The following is a 24,897-nucleotide window of genomic DNA, read 5'->3' as shown; positions in this document are numbered from 1 at the left end:
GTAATAGGAAGGCTGCATCTGCACCCACAGAGATGAGGGACAATGATAGGTGTCTATCAGACCCTATTGATATAGCTGATGGCTTCAATAATTTCTTTACCAAAATTGGTTCTGATTTAGCACACAATATCCAGAAAACGGATAATGATCCATGTAGCCAAATAAATGGGCGGTACTCTCCCCTCCTTAATCTTGATCACCCAACTACGCAGGAGGTCCGAGATATAATTTTTTCTTTAAAGAACTCAGCCCCTGGCCACGATGGCATTAAGAGTATCCTCCTTAAGGAGACCATTGATCATATTATTCAACCTCTTACTTACGTAATCTCTTTATCATTTCAATCTGGAATTATTCCCCAAGCTCTTAAAATTGCAAAAGTTATTCCGATTTTTAAATCAGGTGATACAAAGGTATTTAGCAATTATCGTCCAATATCTATTCTGCCCTGTATTTCTAAAATATTTGAGAAACTCGTCTATGAACGATTAAATAAACATTTAATTGTTAATAACATTATATACAAACATCAATATGGGTTTCGATAAAAATATTCAACAGAACATGCATTAATACAGCTTGTAAATTATATATCAAATGCCCTCGATAATAAAAATTTTTTGCGCTCAGTGTTTTTCTCGATTTAAGTAAGGCTTTTGACACTGTTTCACATGATATTTTGATTTCTAAGCTTAATAGATATGGCGTGGAGGGTACTGCCTTAGTTTGGTTTCGCAATTACTTTATTAACAGAGAACAATTTGTTTATCTCAATGGTTTCTTTTCTAAAACTTCTAAAATTTAATTTGGGGTTCCTCAGGGTTCTATTCTGGGTCCTTTATTGTTTCTAATTTATATTAATGATTTATTCCTTTGTTGTGATCATTTTCTACCGATACTATTTTCAGATGATACCAACCTCATTGCAGTACACAAGGTCACCTTGATCCAACATGTTAATGACGAGTTAAAAATATTATCAAATTGGTTTCGCACTGTCAAGCTAACGCTAAATGTCAAAAAATGTAATTTTATGATATTTCACAATATTAATAAATTCTACCCCAAAGAACATGCTTGTATAGAAATTGATGGAGCTCCAGTTACTCAAGTGGCTTCAACAAAATTTCTCGGTGTCCTGATTGACAAAGGTTTAACTTGGTCCAAACACGTTGATATAGTCTGTACTAGATCCTCTAAAATGTTAAATATTCTAAGAATTGTTTTACCTTCAATTCACTCATCTGCTCATCTAACGCTTTATTACAGTGTTTTATTTCCCTTTATGAATTATTGTAATATTGTCTGGGGTGCTACTTTTCCCACTTATCTCGCAAAAATTCAGAAGAAGTTCTTACGTATGATTTCCTACTTTTCTAAATATGCTCCTTCTGCACCTCTATTTCTCATATACAAGATTTTATCAATTGAGAAAGTCAATGTTTATTTATCATGCATATTTATTCATAAGTTTATTTATAAGAGAGAAGATATCCCACCAACATTACAACACTTCTTTACTTTTATTTCAGATACTCATATCCATCAAACCAGGCATAGAGAAATAAATATTTTCTTACCGTTTGCTAGAACTTCAGGTCATAAAACTGATCTCAGCTTTAGGGGTCCTCAACTATGGAGTAAATTAAGTTTGTCCCTAAGATCCATGTCCTCTTTGCTTGTCTTTAAAAAACAGTTGAAAGATCTTTTGATTTTACAATGACAGCTTTTGTTATAGTACTCTGCAGTATACTATAGTCTTGTTGACTCTCATATGCTGCTCTTTACTTTTGTTTCTCCTTTACTATTACCCTTTAACATCTGTAACTTTAAGTTATTTTCATTACGATAATCATGCTTCTGAAAATGTTTTTTCCCTCTTTTTTTATTTTTCAACTTATTTGTCTGCGTGCCTTTTTCTGTTTATTTATGCAAGTGGAGTGGAACTCTGTATAAACCCAATTGGGTTTTTTTTCCTCCTTGTACTGTATCCATGTGATATCCGTGCAGAACAAATAAAAAAATAAAAAAATAAATAAATAAATAACTGCTAGAGCGTCAAAAGTTCCATACTGCAGCTTTAACTTAATATATTATGTTGATTGGACATGCACAAAAGTTTGTACATCTAATTGACCTTTTAAGTTGAGCAAACTCAGAAATCTGATTGAGATTTCCCTTACTGAAAATCTGAAGTTTGTTGCCTTCAAATTTTAAGTTGGCCCAACTTTTAATTTTTTACAGTGCAGAGGGGCATAGTGGTTCAAAACCTCATAAACGTGGATACATATTGTTGTGGCAGTGGGCAGGATCATCCACTAAAACCAAGTCACCAGTTATATGGAGTGTATTTCAAATGACGATCATAGTTCAGGAATTGTTGGTCTTGAGCCTTGCCTCTGAAAGCAGTTGCAGAACGACAAGCACATTCCAGTCTCTTGAGGAATTTTTTTTAGCATATGCTGCTGGTGTGCCCACTGTTGCAGAACTGGAAACATTATTGTCCTGGAGTAGTGTAACCAAGGAAACTCAGGCTTCACGGTCATGAGCCAGAAAGAAGGGTGTTGTCCCTGTGCTAGTGTGCTTGGTGGTGTGATAAACCAATGCTATCTGCGGGAGGTGATCATAGCACTCTGTATCCAAGTAAAAAAGTTGTTTGGAAGGTTCAGAGAGCGATTAAAGTGCTCAACAGCTCTGTCACCCTGAGCATGATAAGGGAACATACAGAGCGTCTTGATTTACAACAAGCTACAAAGGTGCTTTATGAAGTCAGATTCAAACTGTCTGCCCTGTAAAAAAAAAAAAAATGTTCATTGGCAATGTTTGGGTGTGTGCTGAGACCGGTTTTGCTTTGCTTGCTTGCTACTGAAATGTTGAACACGTCACCCCGATAACAACTATCAGATTCCACAGGATTAGTGTCTGGCCACCTAGACATGGTGTCTGTATTAAAGTGTTTAGCACTGGCTTGTGGGTTCTTGCCTTTGTTGCAAGGAAGACACTGACAGGGAGCTCAGCAGATCATAACACTTGATTTATTAAACATGAAGAGGTGAACATTGTGAATTAGCCACATCTAATCACACAGAGCGCATCATATCTTTCTCTCTCTCTACGTCTCACAAATGTATGCAGACCATTCTCTCCGGTCTCTGTTCTCGCAATATTACCTTTGGATCTTATGAAATTTACAGAACATTAATTTTACCCTTAATTTTCAATCCCCTACACAGGTAATTTTTTGGTCAGCTGTCCAAAAAAGCTGCTATACTTTTTTTTTTTTTTTATGATACAAAATCATTCATTAAGAAAGTACGTAACCAATCAGTATGCTTGAAGTGGGCCGGTACACAGTAAGTCTTCATGCTAGCACTCTTTCATGCATACCAGGACTGAAATGTTCTGAAATGTTAGCAGTAACTATTTTATATACTGTATTTATAACTGTATTTTACAGACAAAAAAAATGTATTATGAAATTACAAATAAACATTACATGGTCAAATTGCATTTAATATACATTTAAGCTATTAACAGTTTCATTAATTGCAATCAACATATAATCTAAAAACATTATATTCAGTTCACATTTAATATTCTTTTAAAGTATATTTCAGTACTCTTTTTAAAATTATGTAAAAGTTACCTTTTTTCAGGAGGGTGATGTTAGTTTATATTTTAGTTAAGTGCTCAAGAATTTGACCAGTTTGATAGCAAGCTTGACAGTCTGATTTGCTCTTTTTATTTCAGTTAGTGTGTGGAGTAAAATTTGTATTCACGCTTTAAATGACTTAAACTTTAAATTTAAGCTAAGTCATGTCTTTTGTCTTTTTGTCTTTTGTAAAATCATACATTTTTAGTTGTAAGTTTTAATTGTTTTAAGTTTTAAATGTGTTTGATTACAGTTGCAAAAATAAAAATAGTCTGTAACACTTTAGTGTAGGGTCCAATTCACACTAATGACTAGTTGCTTATTAGCATATCTATTATTAACATATTGGCTGTTTATTAGTGCTTATAAAGTACATATAATGCATAACATCCATAATCCTACCCAATACCCTAAACTTAACAACTACCTTATAAACTATTAATAAGCAGCAAATAAGGAGTTCATTGAGGCTAAAGTCATAGTTTATTGTTAGTTAATAGTGAGAATTGGACCCTAAAATAAAGTGTTACCAAATAGTCTTTGGAAAATTAGAAAATTAAAGTATTCTTTCCCTGGTTTCTCAGAAATGTTCGACTTTAATGTTAAACATACCTAAGTATTCATAATGTATGTAGAGATAAAGTTTAACATACAAGATTTAGCATTAATGCAATAAAATGCATTTTAAACCTCTCACTTGTGAAGACAAAAACAAAACTAAACGAGTTTGACCTGTATGAACAACATTGGACCCCTTTTATCTTTACATGATTGGATCACTAAAGACAGTTGAGTCATGCAAGCATGGAATGATATTCCATTGAAAAAATATATATATATTTTTAAGATATATATAATTCTAAACATATATATAATTCTAAGCCTCAGTACAATTTTTTTGCAGTAAAACCTGAGTATACCACTTTTGTATGTCTACAAAACAATAATATTAACAATAACAAAATAATAATAAAACAATTTAGTTCTTTTAAGTTTGTGAGTGAGAAACTTATGCAACCCCAGCAGCACTTTTTTTAAATTGATCTACAAGAATTTAAATTTTTCTACATTACATTATTGACAGTGACACTTATGAGAGAGAAGTACAGTATGTGTTTAATGCTTTTGTAACGTACTGTATTTCACATCGGTGTACAGAGTATTTTTATAATCATTATTCATTCATAATTAGATATGTAGCACATATGTAGGAGATATACTATTTATTATAATTATTTCTTGCAGTGGTTTAACACGTAATACACTTTGACCATGTTAAAAAGACAATGTAAGTAATTATAAAATTACATATAGATGTTTTTAAGTTCTTCTTAAGTGGGTAAAAAATACTATGAAGTTTAATTAAACAATAATTCATTTTCATTTAATTCCAGGTAATATGCAACTAAGTGTCCAAAAAAGTTTCTACTTAAGTTATTTTAAAAGTATATTATTTACATAATAAGTACTCTTTTTCACAAGAGCAATGTTAGTTTACACACTGTAGTGAAGTGCTCAAAAAATGTGATCCGTTTTATATAGTGGGCTTACTTTAAAGTGACTAGTGATTGTTTTTTGTTTTGTTTTTGTTTTTTCATCTTGTGTCAGATGTGGATTAACTTAAAACAAATTATTAAATGACAATTAATGATTTTAAAAACACCTGTGATGTTTCCTATTAATTCCTACTAAATTCTAATTCCTATGTAATTTTCATTTAATGGTGTTTATTAAGATTTTAAGTCAAACACTTTACTTGAATTAGAATTGGAACTATTAGCCTGGTTTCTCAATGATGTTCCATCTTAATGTTGGTCATAACTTAAGCATTCTTACTGTATGATTACTGTAGTCAGTCAAGATTGAGAAAACACAATTAAATTCAACTCTACTCTGCAAAAAAAAAAAAAAAAAAAAAAACTAAACTAGTTTGACCTGTATGAAACCCTCTTGTCTTTCAGTGTACAGAACACAGAAGAATGTAAGTTACACAGGTTTGAAATGTTATTATTGCCAGTAAGTGAGACAATGTTCAGCCCCCCCACCCCCCTCTGATGAGCTATAAAATGAGCGCAGAAACAGACACATTATCACATTCACCTCCTGATCAAAGATGGATCTGCAAATCTCACTTTTTCTTCTGTGTATTCTTTTCACTGCAGGTACAAAATACAAATCGGTTCTGTAATGTTACTGGGTACAAATTAGATGTTTTTCGTTTAACACCTGTCTTTTTAATTACTAAAGGACACTCTCTCAACTGTTATGACTGCACAAGTCTGACGGGATCTTGTACCCAGACAAGTCAGTGTTCCACTGGGTTTACCAACTGCTTGAGCGTAGCAGTTACTGGTAAGTCCATTATGATGGATTGACAGGTACTATTAGAACTGACTGACACAAAACTTCTTTTCTGGACAGAATTTATAATTGCACTCATAGAATGTTATAAAAAGATTAGTGAAATCATTATAATAATTCACATTTAAAAATGTGTGAAATGAGAAAAATTCTAAATAAAAAAATATCCTAGTTGTCTCACACCTTTGGACCTCATTCTAATAAATATTAGAGATCCTTTAATATTGCAAAGTTTGTATATTGTTACACTATTGGACATGCTTTCTGTTGGTATATTTATAACTACATTTTCCATCAAAATATTGTTCAGTTGAGTTGCTCATTCCTGTATCACTTGTGTGTTTTCAGTCAACAGTACTACAGTGAAGCTTAAAAGTTGTGCTCCGTCTGTCTGTCCAAGTGGATCCATCAACCTCGGCATTGGAAGAGGCTCTTTTCAGTGCTGTAACACTGATCTCTGTAACAACCAAGATGCTCCAGGTATTGTACTTTAATGTAATAGAGCGGTTTATAGAAGAAGAATAAAAGAAGGATGGAATTTTATTTTCTGTCAGGATTGTGACTTTAGCTGAAAACAAATGTTGCTTATACAGGCAGAGTGAATTGAAAGAAAAAATGTTTTATCTTTGGTCAAATGAGCACCTGTAATGTTGTGTGCACAGTAAGACCAGGACCTTGTAAAGAAAGCAAATCTATTTTCTCTCCTGTAGATCCCAGCACTAACGCTCCCAATGGAAATAAATGTTACTATTGTGATGGGAATACCTGCTCAAACACCGTGAGCTGTTCAGGGACTGAAGACCGCTGCTTTAATACAACAGGTGAGAATCTGGAAAAGAAAGCTGCATCATTATCTTTCTTTTTTTATGTCTAAACGTTTGATACAGATCATGTATACCAGTGGCCAACTTGTCTTTGACTCAAACTGTTTTCTTCTTCAATCTTTTCATCAGTGCCTGGAGTCCAGTCACAGGTTTTAAAAGGCTGTGTCTCTAAATCTATTTGTGATGCATCAACACTGGTTCCTGGTTTAGGAAGCATCTCGTGTTGTTCAGGGAACCTGTGTAACGGTGCTGAGAGCGTCTCTCAGAGCTTCCTGTTCCTCTGCTGTTCTCTGCTCTCCTTCATCCTGCTGCACTGAATCCAGCAGATCTTCGCATTCTGCAGCTGCAGCAAAGATACAACATGATGTGCTTTACAAACATATAGCATTTATTACCTCTGTACTATTTTTGATTTGTTGTGAAGAATAAAAAAAAAAAGATATACAAAATCTGATAGTTGAAATACACACACACACATATATATATATATATATATATATATATGTTATCTACACAATATTAACATAATGAAATGAATTACTTTAGATTCACTGAATGTTTACTTGTTAACTCATTCCTGTCAGAAACTGCAGAAGGATGTTCCACTAAATTCATCTGTGATAGCAGATGTCTGTACCACAATAACACTTTTGCAGTTTTCTGTCAGGTCTATTTTACTATATTGGTAAATTATTTTTTTAAAGAGGACATTGGATGCCCAGTTTGGTGTGATTCTTTAGGATCTGTCGGGAGAAAATGAAGACTATGCCAGTTTCACACTGCAAGCTTGAGCTTCGTGTCAGCGCTTCGTCGTCTTCAGTGGTTGTGTCCAAACACTGCTAAAACACATTTTTATGCAAACACCATGTAAAAGTGAATTTTGCATCCGATGTCCCTTTAATATGTATTTATACTCTTGAGGTGAAGAGGGAAAAGGTGATAAATCTGTAACTCAAGGCTACTTGAGCCTCATGTTATGATGGGTTGTTGGTACACCAGTGTCTTCAGTCATCTTTCTCATTGTGCTCTACACACATATATTTTCTTTTTTTTAAATAAAACTACTGATTTAATCAACTTAGGCCTCAGACTACACTCTGTATGTTCTACATTGCTATATAAAAATCCAGTGAATCAATATGAATCAGTAATTTTTGTGATTCATGATGAAATTAATAATTTACTTCTAATTTCTTGAGTTACTGTGTGCATGTCAAAAGATTAATCCAATTTGAAGCTTATGACGTAAACGTGCACATCAACCCGATCGCTTTATTACAGTTCATGTAAAACGTTAGGATTTCATTCCGATTGAAACAAAAAGTGTCCATTTAAACTTGGCTCATGCAATCACACTTGACTTACTGAAATAGCCAAAACCATTAAAAGGGTGCACTCAAAAAAATGACTCTTTAAACTTACTTAAGTCAATTATGGACAGTGGTTCCACACAACCAAATTGTGTTTTGATAACATTAATGGAATTTTTTGAATCTATGCAAACTCCTTGTGTTGTGACAACACAACTGAATGAGGTAGAATCTATGTGAAATAGTAATGTTCAACCAACTCAATTTATTGACTTTGCTTCAACTTAAACTGGTTAAGTTAACTCAACATGTTTTGGTTTATTACAATCTAGCCAAATTTGTTTCACTCTATCAACATAAGGAGGTTTGTTTCAAATTACTCATTTCAATTATGGACAGTGGTTCCACACAATTAGTTCTAGTTACTTTAACACAATATTTTCTTTTTGAAGTTACTCCCTTCAACAAAGCATTTTTTGTATGTTTTGTCTTGTAATGAGACAAAAGACAAGATGTCACAAATGATCAAAGTGTATTTGTTAAACAAGCAATAAATAATTACACACAGTAAAATACAGTTTAAACCACATTACAAAATTACACAAAATAGCAAATACAATTCTAATTGGCATTCATGGGCAACCAATCAAACCTTATTCCAGGAACAGGAAGTGGCTCCAGAAATAACTTCTTCAGTATTCCAAATGTGTACCTGAGTTCAGGAGGGTTGCTCAAGTTCAGTCCATAAATCAGTCCCAGTAACATGGTTTTACAGACTGTAAACTGCTATAGGTCCTGAAGAACTTTATCCTTTAGAACTCCAACTTCTGCTGGACTTTCTTCAATGATGCAGCTTCAAATAGATTCCCATGAGTCTTCTGGATCACCTCCTGACTGCTGGCAACGTCTGTATCCTAGAAGTATTTAAAAGCATGGAGAACTCAAATTATTGTGTATTAACTTTAACAAATAATTTATTAACCTTGAACTCACCATATACTCCATACTGCTAGGGTCTTCATTTGGATACTTCAATTTCATTAGTCTGAAGATGAAAACAACAAAATTTAGCCTTTGTTTTTTTTTTCTAAAATTACATGAAAAAAGTCAGTCATTCATCTTCTTATGGGAAATCCAGGCAAGCAGTCAAGATGGGATTCTAACAAACATTACAGTGGAAAATGTTACACATCTGGACCCTGTATGGTTAACAACAGAACTGGAATGTTCCCAGACCCAGAAACATAGTAAGGACATCAGTAAAACAGTCCATGTGACACCAGTGGTTCAACCATCATTTTACAAAGTAAACAAAAATACTTTTTTGTGCAAACAAAATTAAAACAGCGACTTTATTCAACAATTCTTCTCCAAATCGCATCTTCCACCATTATCAACAGCATGTAAATAATTCATGCACATGGTGCTGCTGACCTACAACACGCCTGCACTGAGCCTTGATTACACGCAGAGGAAAGCAATGTTCATGCCTCTTGTTACTGTCCATAATGGCAGAATATGTGATTTGGAGAAGAATTGTTGATTAAAGTCGCTATTTTTGTTTTCTTTGCACAAAATGTATTCTTGTACCTTTGTAAAAGTGTGGTTGAAGCATTGATGCCACATGGACTGTTTTACTGATGTCCTTACTATGACTCTGGGAACATTTCAGTTGCATTGCAGCCTTTATGGAGGTTCAGAAATCTCTCGCATTTTCATAAAAATATTAGGGATGCACCAATTGACCGGCCATAAATTGGAAACCAGACGGTTTTTGCTTTAAATACGCAATTGGTAATCGGCCGGTCTTTGGAATTTTTTTCAGCCGATTTTTCCGGAAGTGCGCCCGCGTGCTCCGACTACATTACTTCTGTGTGAAAGCAAACACATCCCGGGATTGATTCCAGCATTGAACTCGGGTCGGGGACGTAGTAACATTGCTGGGTTCAATCCCGGGACAAGCGCTGTGTGAGCAAAAGCCAGATCTAATGCCGTGTCGTAGTGATGACATTATCGTGTGACTCTTTTACTGGCTGTTTTGAAGGAAGATCAACGTTCACTGAAAAAAAAAAAGTGCAAACTGTATGAAGCAGAGATCAGTTAGTTCCTCACTTTCCACGGTGACACCGAGATCGTTCGCCAGATTCAGTGAAAGTATTACATGCCTAATGTTTTCGACTCGTACATTACACGTCACGCCCTGATGTCACGTGTCGTTACGGGATCTGTATTTGCCGGAATCGCAGTGTGAAAGGGGCTTTATTGAGCTTTCCCTCAATTTTGGACTGTAGACTGTGGACTGTCCTTCCTTCTTGTTTGTTGCTTAAAGATAAAAAAAAAAAATCGTCCAGTTTGCTTGTAAAAGAAATCGGTATCGGCCATGAAAAATCATGATCGGGGCATCCTTAAAAAATATCATAATTTGTGCTCTGAAGATGAATGATGGTCTTACGGGTTTGAAACGACATGAGGGTGAATAATGACATGTTTATTTTTGGGTGATCTAGCCATTTAAACACACCTGAACCAGCTAATCAAGGTTCTTGGGAATTTTAAAACAAAAAAGTCTTACCTGAAGTTCCAGGCAGGTGTGTTAGAGCTGAACCCCACAGAACACTGGCTTTCCTAGAGCAGGTCTGGACACCCCTGCCTTGCATCAAAATAAATCTATCAGTTTATAGATATACCACATATTTTGTATTTATTGTATTAATAAACCTTATCTTATCTGTCTTTTTTTGTCAATTTCCAGTAACCAGTGAGAGAATAATGTTTTAATACAAGATTGTGTTGAGTGCAGTTGTTCTTACCTGTGTAGTGGGCACCAAGAGGGTTTCAGTATTTGTCCAAGGTCTCTTCTTCAGTATGAAAACATCTTCGTAAATTTTGCAGTCCGAATCAAGTTTGGCAAAGATTGTTGATTCTAATGGGCCTATGGTAATTCTGGATGTCTCAAATTCTGCACAAACCTGTACACATGAAGTGCAATGTGTTACAAAAAAAAAAAAAAAAATTGAACAGCAAAAACCAATTCAATGATCAAAATATTAAGTGATTTATTTGTGTGAGTGATGAATAGTGTCATGTTTACCATTCCTAAAGGAGGACCTGATTACATATCTGGAGCATATGTATAATGTGAACAGCTCAGAGTAGTGTCCGGTTTAAAGTCATTGTATGACCACACCGCCATGTTCATAAACAAAGCTTCAAATACTCCCACTGTGCTGAGCCAGGGCTCTCAAAACTCGGTCAACATCTCATGGTTGGACATTTATTGATTATTTATCTTTTTAAATTAGTTAAAATATACATATTATAACAAATAAAGGTAATTACTTCCACTTTTTAAAGTCATTATGTATTACTAATACAATTAATTTATACAAATATATTTGGCACACAAAATGAGATAAGAGAGAAACTCCTATTCGCCATTTGATTAGTTATATGAGGAAGTAGCTGAATGACAAATCATTCTGTCTCTTAACATCTTTTATTGTAAGCCATATGTATAATATAAAGTAAAGGTAAGTGATAGGACGTTTTATTTTTGGATAAACATTTTATTAATAAATACAATCTCTCTTAAAATACCTTATTGGGTTATGATAATCAAAACAGTTTGGTTTGATCTAGCGCAGAACTAAGACTTTAATGAAATATTTCCCCCACTTATAAAATGATTTTATTATTAGCTAGCTCCATACCGGAGAGCTGCTTTATAAAAGGAAATCAAGTTATAATTCTAGCGACACTTACTCTGTATTTTCATGTTTAATATTGAAAAGCTATCGATTGCATAAAGGACTGTTATATAAATAAACGTGACTGGACTTTTCTTTACTGGAGTGCCTGGAGAACCTCAGAGTTCGTGCAAACATCCATATCTCTGTGTTCTTAAGAGCTGCTTTTACATCGCGGTCAGTTTTTTGTTGTGTTTATGCAGTTATTGAGAGGAAGGCGTGCAGTATATATTTACATATTCATCCAAGGTTCGGATCGGGTCGGTTTGCCTCATAGACAGTAAAAGAAATGGACACAGCGACCCCATTGGAACTCAATTGAGACAAATGAAGCCCAGTTTTAGCGTTTTTTAGCACTTCCGTTTCTGCCGCGCAGACTCAAACGAAGCTTGACGACGTCAGCAACCTGTCTGACAGATGTAAATCTTCTAGTAGCTGTGCGTGCAAACTGCCATCGTTAATCTTGCAGAGACGGCGAGCTTGAGCAGGGAGTTTTTTGGCGTGAGTGAGCAGGAGTAAGTATTAGGATTAATTATTTTGTATAGTATTTTAAAATGTAACGCCAGTACGCCATATTAAGTTAATTGCCTGCGAGCTTCTCCACCTGTCTGTACGGTAATGCGACAGAGAGCCGAGTGGTTATGACGCAATCGTTAGCCTATTTTTTACAAAAACTGTTTATACGGGGCCATAATGTAACATAAAAGGTAATGGAGCCCTTTATACATTGTCGTGTATCTTTAGAAATAAATAATGGACAAACGGAGTCTTTAAACGCCTCAGATGTAAAGTTATTCGCTGTCAAAGTGACGCCAAAATGAATGGGAGTCAATGGGATGCTAACGCAAGTGAAGTTCTGCTAAAAGATGGCAGCCCCCACCCGACTTCAACTTCCGGTCGAGTTCCTTGCCCCTTGGTTTGCCTCAAACTGAAGTGCTATCTTCTTCTTTTTAATTGAATCAGGAGAGTGTATTACAATCTTGCGCTACAGCGCCACACTGGTCAAACTGCATTAATGCAGGCTTTCAAATCAGGCAGATACGAGATCAAACCACTAACGTTACTCAAAAACATTTGCTGAAAATTTTATTTTTATCGTCGACGTTGTCGATAATGTCGAGTAATTGTTTCAGCCCTAGTGTATATATATATATACTAAAGTAAATACATTACAGAGAGTCGTGCGCTTTCACATCTCCCAACGCTTCAAAATCATCTATTAACGGTGCAATAAACCGATTACACAATACTAGACTGCAAAACAAAAGCACCTCAAAACAGAAACTCTAAGAGAAATTAAAGACTTTGACTTAACACAATAAAAACTTTAGATTTTCTTACCTGACTGATACCTCTTGCTCCCCTCCACACCGTCATCAAATGCGTTGGAAATCGTCACTTCCGGTTTTTTTTGAATCACGAAATTAAACCCTTTACGTTACTTTAACGATTGATAATTAAGTAAAATTTAAAATTAAACATTTTAAGTTGATTAAACACAATACAATTGTGTTTTGTCGGAAAACTAAATATATTTGTGTTGTTTTAACAAAACATATATGTGTAAAACGAACAGTGCCGGAAAACCATTTTTTTGAGTGTGTGTCCACATATTATTGAAAACAAGCTTTAAATTATTTGCTGAAACCATTTTGACTGTCTAAAACAACTAAGTGAATATTCATGAATCTTCTTCTTTTCTTTATTTTTATTACATTTCATTAACTCAAATCATCCATATTACAAAGTTTCAAGGAGCCTATATACATTCAGTATAGTCTATAATTAAGGTGAAGGTATTCTATGATTACATTCTTTGGAAGATTTTCAAAAACTTAAAAATAACATCACATGTGCTTGCACTTCTGACTGTATGTCCAATCAAACATCTGCAAATGATCCAGAATGCAGCAGCACAATTGATCTTCGGTGAGCCAAAGAGAGTGAAACCTGCATGCAAGTGACTTAAGTTAGGCTTAGGATGATAGTATTAATGATAGTTCTCCTCCCAGGCGACTATCTGTCATGTTTGTTCTTTGGTCTATTGTCACATTTAATTTGAGTTTGCAGGTGCCTGTAAGAACAAAGGTTTGCATGACAAAACTCTCAATGTTCAAGTGAAGTTTATGTATTAAGATGCTCAGTGGTAGATCATGCTGTTGTTAATTTGTATCCTTGTCATCATAGGCGGACTGTGTAATTACAAATGGCTGTCCCCTAAAATACTGTCCTATTTAAGGATATAGGGGGAGATCTCGGACACAGCACTGCACTCTCATGAATGGACTACATGCACGGTTACTTCCTGGTTTTAGATAAGCCAGCTCAGTTATTTCAAAATCAACTTTCAACTTTCAAACATCAGCTGTGTTATAAAGGGAGCGCATTCACAATTTTTGAAGGGGTCATATGATGCAGTTTAAAAATTTCCTTTCTTTTTGGAGTATTACAAGCTCTTGGTTCAAAAAGAAGATCTGTAAAGTTGTAGAGAGAGTCTCAAATCCAAAGAGATATTGTTTATAAAGATTAAGACTCGTCCACACCCCACTAAAACAGCTCGTTCTAACACGCCCCCACATCTCTACATCACTATCTGGGAAGATTTGCATAACGCCGCCCAGATGTTCACGCAAAGAAAGAAGGTGTAACTTTTATTCTTTTTGTAGTATTGTTTAGATTTTTGCCGCCACCATGTCGTATAGATGCCATGAAAGCAAAAATACTTTATTTGGCCTTCCAAAAGAGGACAATATTCGTCATACCTGGAGCTGATCCGTGCTGGTGGCTGAGGGAATACATCAACTTTGCACTGTGGATCGCTGGATCGGCTTTCACCGTGGACTAAGTTGCAAGCCGCAAATTTTCAGCATCTTTACTTGCTCCTTCATAGAATCCGCCGGCCGTGCTGTTCTCAAGCCGGTCTCCGCTCACTCTAGACACTTGTGTGACGCTGTTTCGTTGAGAAAGCCAAACTACTTTGTTTAGCCTTCCAAAAGAGGACATGACTAGAAATCATCAGCGCTTTTCAGAAGGCAGGACATATAAGAGAAACGGTAATGTACAGTATGTGGAAAATAATGTTTTTTTTTTGTTGTTGTTTTTTTACCTTAAACTATGGAAGGCCGTTTCAGCATAAAAACGTTCCAGCGTTACTCGTCGTAATTATATTTTTACTAGTAACAATTAAATTAAAGAGCTCTATAATTTAATTTGTACTAGTAACAATTACAATTATAGAGCTCTATAATTAAATTTTTACTAGTAACAATTATGATTGTAGAGCTCTCTAATTCAATTGTTACTAGTAACAATAAAAATTAGAGAGCTCTACAATTCATTTATTACTAGTCATATGTCTCCATTGACTTCCATTAATTTTACAGGAGAATACAGGAGAAACAGGAAATTCATAGCTGGGTGGAACCAGCGGAGAAGCAGAAAATTCAAAGCTGGGCGGAACCAGCAGAGACACAGGAAACTCAGGGCTGGGCAGAAACAGCGGAGAAACAGAAAATTCAGGGCTGGGCGGAACCAGTGGAGAAACAGTGGAGAAACAGAAAATTCAGGGCTTACCTCCATAGACCAGTCCATTAGATCCATAAGTTACTCCATATTTCCCGAGACCGAACACAGCTCACCCTCAGTCGCGGAAGTGCAGGCAGGGCTTTCCTCCACGCCCTCGATCTCCACTAAAACTCCCATGATGCACGGTGTTGCCGGCTCACACACCTGGTGAGTCGCGCTCTCTACGTCCTGCTCCCTGTCAGTGGATGGCTCGGGCTCTGCGGCTGCGGAGGCCTCTGGCTACAAAGACATTAGCCAACTATTTTCATAGGCTATGTTATTATATATATATATATATATATATATATATTTTTTTTATATATAAAAGAGTTAAATGCACAGTCAGAATTCCTCACTGTTCTCTTGTTCATTTTACTTTACAACAAACACATGCAACCACAACAAGCTTATTTGAAGGCAAAATATTAAATCTTGCAACCTGGAGAAAAAAAGTTTAACAAACTTTAGGCTAGATTAAACCTCGAGTCACAATTTATAAAAAAGTTTAAGACTATTTGGCATAATGTTTTCTATTTTACTAAACAACAAACACAATCATTCTATTATTGCATAACAATACTTAACACTGTAATTATAGAGCTCTTTAATTCAGTTGTTACTAGTAAGAATACAATTGCAGAGCTCTATAATTCAATTAGAGAGCTCTACAATCATAATTGTTACTAGTACAAATTAAATTATAGAGCTCTATAATTTAATTGTTACTAGTAAAAATATAATTACGACGAGTAACGCTGGAACGTTTTTATGCTGAAACGGCCTTCCATATTAAACTGCATAAACACAATTCATTACACCAAATACACAAAATAATGTTATTTTTAGCAACGTCATATGATCACTTTAAAAAGAGTTTTGTTTGTTGGTCTAAGAGCACCATAGTGTATACTGCTTCAGGAATGACAAACACGTGTAAAAAATTATGCGAGTGAATCCGCTAAATTGTTCCGCAAGTCATTGCTATGATTGACAGTGATAACTGTACCAAAGGATAGTATATAACATCTGGCAATCTGATGTCAAATATAAACCTGTGCATTAAGTGACTGAGAATAAATTCAGAGTAACAAAAATACAGCAGTCACAAGTCTGTTGTTGACTGAATATATTTAGCAGCTTCTACAGTTAAAAGTAAAACTTTACAAAAATGTAGTCTTTAAATCAAATCAAAAAATATTTCAAAATATTTAATGCATCAGTATTTAAATAATTAACCCTTGTTTGTGTCTGGGTATGAATTTAGTTTTTATTGTTATCTTTTTTAAATAACGTGTGAATGAAAGCCCAACGACGCCACCCAGAGGTATCTTTATGTCCATAACCTTTTAATGCTTGGGAGAGGCTGTCTATGGGCTGAACAAATCAAGACATGCAGTATTCCAAATATCAGGAGGCAGTCTATAAGAATGGGTGGAGTGATTTACTTGTTGATTGTGCAAGAAAAGGGCAAGAGGAACTACTGCATGTTTGTTTCTTCTGTGAGTGACTGATTAAAAAGTAAGTTATACGTTTTATATTCTATGCTAGACATACTAAAATACATTTTCATTCTGTTATTGTCACCTTTAAACTTTATTACTTCAAATAATGACTTGAATAGGTTGTATAATTTGCGTGAGTTGCAGGCTGACTAAGTGCTAAGTCAAATGTTGACACTCATTCAATACTGCTTAACTGTGCATGTTCTACTTCCTAATTTAGATACATAGGCTAAAATTGTACACCTGTTTATAGTACATATTTAAATGGTAAACACTTTGTCATGCAATGCAGCTGTTTAAATGGTTTACTACTTGATATTTGATACTGTTATTTACTGTTACTGCTGCTGTGTGTAATGTTCATGTTTACGCTATCCATATTAGTGTTTATATTACAAATTTTATATTTATTTATATTTTATATTCTGTTTTCTCTGTTCATTGTAGACCACACACACCCACACGCCCATATGCACCTCTTATGGGCAAGTACCTGTAACAATTCAAGCATTCAAGAATATTTCAAATAAAATCCTTCAACTGAGGCCTGCTCTCTTTACTCCCATTACCATTTCTACATGTACATTCTACAACAAACTCTTGAGCATCCCTTACGCTCGTGTAACGTAAGACTTTGTGACTTCCTACACTTGCTATATTTTATACTTCAGTACAGTAAAATGTGTTACAATAGTAATTTTATAATAAATCCAAAAGCAAGACATCAAAAAAAAAAAAAAAAAAAAAACTGCTACCCATTTTCTTGGAAGAATTTACAAATTCAAATTAAATTTTCTAAAATTCTGATATTTCATTTGTTTCTTTGGAAATGAATGTTACTCTTGTGATGGACAGAGCTGCTCAAACACAGTGAGTTGTTCGGGGAGTGAAGACCACTGTATTACAGCAACAGGTGAGAATCTGCTAAAGGAAGAAAAATTTAGTTTTTTTTTTTCATTAAGTTTTTTCTTTTTTTCTCTATCTCTCTCTTATGTTTAAACATTTAATACATATCATATAGATCAGTAAAGCTTAGACTCAACCTGCTTTCTTTCTTCTCATCAGGGACTTTCAAAAGCCAGTCAGTGGTTGGTTGTAAAAATCTGTGTTTCTAAATCTATTTGTGATGCTGCAACATCAGTAGAGATGTTCTCGTGTTGTTCAGGGATCCTGTGTAACGGTGCTCAGAGCTTCCTGTTCCTCTGCTGTTCTTTGCTCTCCTTCATCCTGCTGCAGTGAAGAGCAAGAGGTATTAAGTGTAACTGTAATACATAATTCTTTGGATAATGATCCAGAGTTGACGATTCGATTCTGATTCACAAGCTCTTCATGTCTTTTGCTTTTCTAGGTCCTTGAGAGTTTTGTTATAGCCTAAGTGGGCATTAATCAACTATTTAGTTCTAAGTTCTTTATTTCAATTAAAATGTTGCAAAAATATTTTTTAAGGTCGGTTGAATAAAATTTAAGACATTTTAGCAACGTTTCTCAACGTTTAGTAACATTTATCAGCAGGTGGCAGCAGATTATCTTTTTGACCTTTACATTTGCTTACAACAAGCACCTACTGGAGACTATGCTCAATGAAAAAAATATTTTAGGGTTTAGTTTTAATTTGTTGTTGTTGTTGTTGTTGTATCAATAATCTATTAATTGCTTTTGTATGTTAAAAAAAACAGCTTGAAAAAAACTCACCTGTGTCATACTGCAGAACTATAGAAAGATCATCAGACAGAATAATGTGACTATCAAGTGATTTAGTGATTTATCACTAAAATGGAAACTGCAAAAAAAGAAAAAGAAAAACTGAAGAAAATCGCAATTGCTTCACAATTATAAACCAGGATAACTTTAAACCTAAGCTCCGCTGATGATTGACAGTGCTTATTTAGTTAATTATTGTGATCTACAGAAGTAAAATAAGTCATGCAGGTGAGCTTCACAGTTCTTACAGGGCACCGGCTCATGGGTTGTTGGCTTTGTTTCAAGGAAGACACTGACAGGGAGCTCAGCAGATCATAACACTTGATTTATTAAACATAAAGAGGTGAACATCATGCATTAGCCACATCCGATTACACAGTGTGTGTCATATCTCTTTCACACTCAGCTGTTGACACTGGGTGTGTGGAGACAGTAATGAGCACTTTGCCCAGATTGTCTCCTGTGATGCCATGACACTTGAATTGGTGGAATTCCTTGATGAGTATGGCGCTGGTTGCAGCCTCAACAGTGAGAGTCTTCTGAATGGTAGGTGAGAAATTTGTTGTCTCCATATAGGATGTGCTCGTCTTCATCAGATGGCCAATTTGATGGATTTAGAGCAGCTGCATCAGAAATAATTTTGTTGTCATCCAGCCTGTCCTCATTGTAAGGGTAAGACCCTGCATATTTCAAAGTGTCTGTTTATGTATAGATCTATGTTTTGTAGGATATACACAATAAAATATGGAGCCAAAAGAGTCTCAATAAAGATAAATGCACACACTACATTCACATATGCACACACAGGATTCATACATGCACACACATGATTCATAAATACACACACAGGATACACAAATGTGCACAAAATTTACAAATGCACACACAAAATTTAAAAAGCACAGAAGATTCACAAATGCATACAAAATTCAGAAATGCACAGAAAAATCCGAAATACACACACAATTCAGAAATGCAAACAACATTTACAAATGCACTCAAGATTCACAAATGCACAGAACAAGATTCAGAAATGTATTTCTGATGCACACACACATATATCTTGATTTACAAACTGCTTGCAGTCTGTGAACACTGCATTTGTGTGTGAATTTTGAGACTCCTCTGACTTGGCTCGACACAAAAATGCATGGAATGATCAGCAACAAATCAGATGTCTCCCTTCTTTTAGCCAATCACAAGAACGCACTCCACGTGGTTGTTTACTTATAAGCCAATCACATGAAAGTGTTCACACAGCCTATTTATGAAACTGTATGGAAATACAGATGTTTAGATTACAATTCAGGTTTATTTTTTATTATTTTTTACAAAATATAAATGTAAAAATGTCTCAATACATATAGCCCAGACTGTGACTGCAGAAAAAAAGTTAACCATGGATTCATAAATTTGCAATATAGGCAATTATTTCATTTTATTGAAATATTTTAATGAAAGTAAAAAAAAAATAAAAAAAAATTACACCTTTTTGAATATTTTAAGTATATCTAAATATTCTTTTGGATGCAATATAGAAGTCATTTTAATTATAATATTCGGTCCCTACATGAAGAGAGAGTCAGTGGTCCGTTGAGAGAGGAAAGTGACTCTCCGGCTGCCCAAAGTGAGTCGCCCAAAGTGAGTCGCCGCTGCGTGAGGAAAGGGAATCGTTCGCTCAACTTCGCTGGGTGAGGAAAGTGAATCGTTCGCTGAGGAAAGGGAGTCGTTCGCTGCGTGACTCGTGAGGAAAGTGAGTCGTTCGCTGCGAGAGGAAAGTGAGTCTCCTGCTGCGCAAAATGAGTCGCTGCTGCGTGAGGAAAGGGAATCGTTCGCTCAACTTCGTTGGGTGAGGAAAGTGAATCGTTCGCTGAGGAAAGTGAGTCGCTCGCTGCGTAACTCGTGAGGATGCATGATTATCTTTGGTGTCAATTTTCTCTAGTTTATTGCTTGACCTGCTTTTATGTCTTTGTAATTTGTGCCTGCTTGTCTGTTTCAATTTTGTACCACCTTGTTTGTTTGTCTAAGCTCTTGCTTAAGCCTTGTATTAATTGCAATGTATTTATTGATGTATGCCAATTAATAACTGGCTGGGGACTACAGCTGGAAATTAGCCGTAGAGGCTAAAGCTGCTCTTTTGATTAAAAGAGGTTGTCCACATTACTATAAACCAATAAAGTAAAGTAAAGTAAAGAAAGTGAGTCGTTCGTCGTTCGCAGCGTGAGGAGAGTGAGTCGTTCGCTGCTAGAGGAAAGTGACTCTCCGGCAGCGGAAAGTGAGTCTCCTGCTGCGTGAGGTAAGTGAGTCGTTCGCTGCGTGAGGAAATGAATCGTTCGCTGAGGAAAGTGAGTCGTTCGCTGATTGAGGAAAGTGAGTTGTTCGCTGAGGAAAGTGAGTCGTTCGCTGATTGGCTTATAAGTAAACAATCCCCCACGTGGGGTGCATTCTTGTGATTTGCTCAAACAAGGATGATATCTGATTGGTTGAAGATCATTCCCTGTTCAAAAAAAGGCATTTGTGTGTTGAGCCAAGTCAGAGGAGTCTCAAAATTCACACACAAATGCAGTGAAGTTCACAGACCGCATGCAGTTTGTAAATCAAGATATATGTGTGTGTGCATCAGAAATACATTTCTGAATCTTGTTCTGTGCATTTGTGAATCTTGAGTGCATTTGTAAATGTTGTTTGCATTTCTGAATTGTGTGTGCATTTCTGAATTGTCTTTCTTCTGGTACAGAACAGAATGTTTTAGAAAGTTTTCTAATTTGTTTATTTTACTCAGGCAAATATTTAATTGGATTAAAGCATTACATTTATCAAAAGTGACAGTAAGTACATTTATAAGATTTTCTATTTTCACATAAATGCCGTTTGTTCGAATTATCTATTCAATAAATATCCTTCAGAAATCTATAAGCTATAAAAGTTTCCATTAAAAAAACAAACAAAATAAACATAAAAAATTTCAGGATGCTTGGTAAAATACAAGTATACAAACTTCTGATCATTAGCATATTAAATGCTTTTGGGAAAGATGAAGATTTGGTGTATCTGCATTTTTTAAACCCACTTCTTCACATTTCATAGTAATTTCCTTATTCCTCATTTCTATTTCCTGAAATATCTTCATCCCCTTTTTCCAGGATATAAAAACGGCACTAAAACACATTGCTGTACACATTACATTCACCTCCTAAACAAAGACTGTAGGACCTAAACTGTACAAATACAGGATCTCTCTCTCACATCTCTCTGTTTTATTACTAAAGGACACGCTCTCAGATGTTATGAGTGTAATGATCCGATGGGTTCTTGTGCGGATAAGAAGGAGATAACTTGTGAAGGTGAATCTTCCAAGTGTATGAGTTTAACAGCGGTGACACCAATAGGTAAGTCCAGTTGATGAATTGAAATTGACGGTTATATTTGTGCAAATGAATATGCAGATTAGATTTCCACTGTACATGTGAACTTGTCATACCAGTATCATTCTTCCTTCCTATTTTTTTTTTTTTTTTTTGTAGGTAGCACTAGTCATACATTAAAGGTTAAAGGTTGTGCTTTACCAAATAACTGTCAAACCATGTCCTACAACTTTGGCAGTGCAAAGATGTCCTCTTTCTGCTTTGATACTGACCTTTGTAATGACCAGGATTCTTCAGGTATGATACCTTAATGTTCATATGCAAATAATCCAATCAACACGCATTTTACTTCTATTATCAGACATTACATATCCTGCTATAATAAAGAAATTTCTAGAGTACAGACCTTGAGTAAGGTTTGATGTGAGAGACATGTCTATGCAAATATAAAATCTGGACGAGCACAGTGTGTGTTTTGATTAGACTTCTATAATCATTTAAAATGTACAGTCAGACTTTCTAGGCTGTTGTTTCATTAGATATATTTTGAACAGAAATAAAATAAAACTTTTGTAGATTCCATCTCCAATGGAATGAAATGTTACTCTTGCGATGAGAAGAGCTGCTCAAACACAGTGAGTTGTTCGGGGAGTGAAGACCGCTGCATTACAGCAACAGGTGAGAATCTGCTAAAGGAAGAAGAAAGTCATTTTTATTTCTGTTAAGTTTGGGTTGTTTGAAACCAATACCATACACCAGTAAAACTAAGACTAACCTTTCTTTTCTTTCTTTTCATTCAGGGAGTTTCGGAGGCCCGTCAGTGGGTGTGAAAGGCTGTGTTTCTAAAGCCATTTGTAATGCCACAACATCGGTTCCTAATGTTCAGAGCATCTCATGTTGCTCAGGGAACCTGTTTAACAGTGCTCAGAGCGTCACTCAGAGCTTCCTGTTCCTCTGCTGTTCTCTGCTCTCCTTCATCCTGCTGCACTGAATCCAGCAGATCTACACATTCTACAGCAGCAACAAAGACATGCAAGCATTGATGTACAAAAATACAATTCATTATACAATTATATATGATCTTTTTTGTTATTATTATTATTATTATTATGTTTAGAACAAACAATATGCTTATATTAAATATTGAAAAAAAAAAGTTTAACAGGAGACATTTTCTTGTACACACTTGCAGTTTTCTAAAAAAAAAACCTTTTTTTTCACATTTTTCACATCCTTTCAAAAGGATGTGAAAAAGCCCAATTCAACACCGCAGTGTTCTGGCGTTTAGGGCTCAAGCAGAGAAAGGCATCTCAAAACACTTGAACACAGAATTTGCCTCTTTTTGCTCGACAAATACATACAAAATATATCAAAATACCCGTTTTGGAAAGTATGTTCGAAAAAACTGCTGGTTATGTCTTAAGTAAAAGTAGAAAAAAATCGGATGTGTACTATTATACTGGATGCATTCATTGACTCTTAAAGTGACCGCACCTTATTTAGCTACTGGCAGTAATGTTAATCCAAGAAAATTAAATTAAGAAAATCCCTCACTGCTCTTGACTGAATTACTACGTAGTTTTAACAAGAATGAGTGCACAGTCAAACCAAAAATTATTCAGACACCATATATTATATTTATAAAAAAAGTTTTAATAGGTGCAGGACACTATAATTAATTTAGGTAAGTGAGTATAGCAAAATAAAGTGAACTGTGACATATTATACCCCCCAAAAAAATCTTCATATAGTGGACAACTAGTGAAATTGATAGAAAAAAATGGGACCAAAAATTATTCAGACACTTTAACCTCATGGTTTGCTTATGTGTTTTTATTTTTTTATTTTTTTATTTTTTTTCTAATGCAACCTTTTCACACCAAAGACTGAACAAAATTAAGCATTGCTTGGTAATTGTTCAACATTGATAGTTGTGTAAATATTGTCATACTAACAGTTGGCTGAAGTTTGGTTTGATTGTTATCCATTACATATCTTTCTATCAAAGTTATCTGATATTATCAAGATGAATTTGTTCTGACAGTTCAACTCTGATTTCTTATCATATTTTATTACCATTTTATAAACTAGAGCAAGTAAACTGTGATAATGTAAGAAATGTTGAAGGTGTCTGAATACATTTTGGTTTGACAGTTAATTTAATTTTAACAGTAAAAACTATGCAGTGCTATTTTATATTTAATTATTTGTTTTCTGTACCTATACACCTACACACATGAAACAACTTAAACATTGTGCAATTAGCACAAATAAATAAATAGCCTACTAATTTCTCCACGTTTGTTTTTTTTTTTTTTTTTTTTTTTTTTTTACAGACTTCATTTTTAATAAAATGCATAAAATAAATTTCTATTTTCAATTAAAAAGTTTTGAGTATATATCAATTACTGACACAGCTTTCTTATTTTTTACAAATTTAAGAGACTCAAAATATATATCAATTTCAATTTGGAAAAATTTAAAACATGGTCTTGATTTGGAAAATTTAGCTTTATGAATATGGAATTTACCTAGTAAAATAAAGAGATTTACAATATTACATAAACTTCTATTACTACAATCAAAATATGTAATAATCTGTTTCCCTTCAAGCGTTATTGTATGTTTTGTTTTAAATGCCACATAACTTTCAACATTTTTCCAAAATGTAATACAAAATGAACAACCATAAAAGAGATGAGATAAAGATTCTTGTTCATTCTTACAAAAACTACAAAGATCATCAACAGGTTTGAATTTTGAAATAAACAAATTTGTGGGATATATATTGTGTAATATTTTCAAATGTAATTCCCTAACTTTATTTGTGATACAAAATTTAAAAGGAACAAGCCACGCCTCATGCCAGTTG

General features: G+C 34.7%; 2 protein-coding genes across 4 annotated transcripts in view; both read left to right on the top strand.

Annotated features, from left to right (window-relative positions):
• Positions 1-5,706: 5,706 nt before the first annotated feature.
• The window catches only part of LOC113064425 (urokinase plasminogen activator surface receptor-like), a 31,144-nt gene continuing 11,953 nt past the window's right edge, over positions 5,707-24,897 (top strand). The window contains exons 1-5 of one of the 2 annotated variants that reach the window (XM_026235262.1): positions 5,707-5,814; positions 5,900-6,004; positions 6,362-6,493; positions 6,724-6,834; positions 6,967-7,292. In XM_026235262.1, the coding sequence (XP_026091047.1) occupies positions 5,766-5,814; positions 5,900-6,004; positions 6,362-6,493; positions 6,724-6,834; positions 6,967-7,154 (585 nt within the window). In that variant the 5' untranslated portion in view covers positions 5,707-5,765 and the 3' untranslated portion in view covers positions 7,155-7,292. Of the gene's footprint in view, positions 5,815-5,899; positions 6,005-6,361; positions 6,494-6,723; positions 6,835-6,966; positions 7,293-24,897 lie in introns of those variants that run through there. The other variant, XM_026235261.1, reaches the window with a different exon arrangement.
• LOC113064427 (phospholipase A2 inhibitor and Ly6/PLAUR domain-containing protein-like) lies at positions 16,916-23,064 on the top strand. 2 transcript variants are annotated; one of them, XM_026235263.1, is made up of 8 exons: positions 16,916-16,975; positions 17,407-17,585; positions 17,815-17,872; positions 18,025-19,332; positions 21,930-22,049; positions 22,185-22,322; positions 22,602-22,703; positions 22,826-23,064. In XM_026235263.1, exons 5-8 carry the CDS (start codon positions 21,965-21,967, stop codon positions 23,014-23,016), a joined length of 516 nt encoding a protein of 171 aa, XP_026091048.1. In that variant the 5' UTR covers positions 16,916-16,975; positions 17,407-17,585; positions 17,815-17,872; positions 18,025-19,332; positions 21,930-21,964; the 3' UTR covers positions 23,017-23,064. The 2 variants fall into 2 exon arrangements, with proteins under 2 accessions (XP_026091048.1, XP_026091049.1); XM_026235264.1 differs by lacking the exons at positions 16,916-16,975; positions 17,407-17,585; positions 17,815-17,872; positions 18,025-19,332 and having other exon boundaries at positions 21,295-22,049.

The sequence above is a fragment of the Carassius auratus genome, chromosome 46, assembly GCF_003368295.1.
Source record: "Carassius auratus strain Wakin chromosome 46, ASM336829v1, whole genome shotgun sequence".
NCBI classification, from domain to species: Eukaryota; Metazoa; Chordata; class Actinopteri; order Cypriniformes; family Cyprinidae; genus Carassius; species Carassius auratus.
This window is presented reverse-complemented; position numbering and strand designations above follow the sequence as displayed.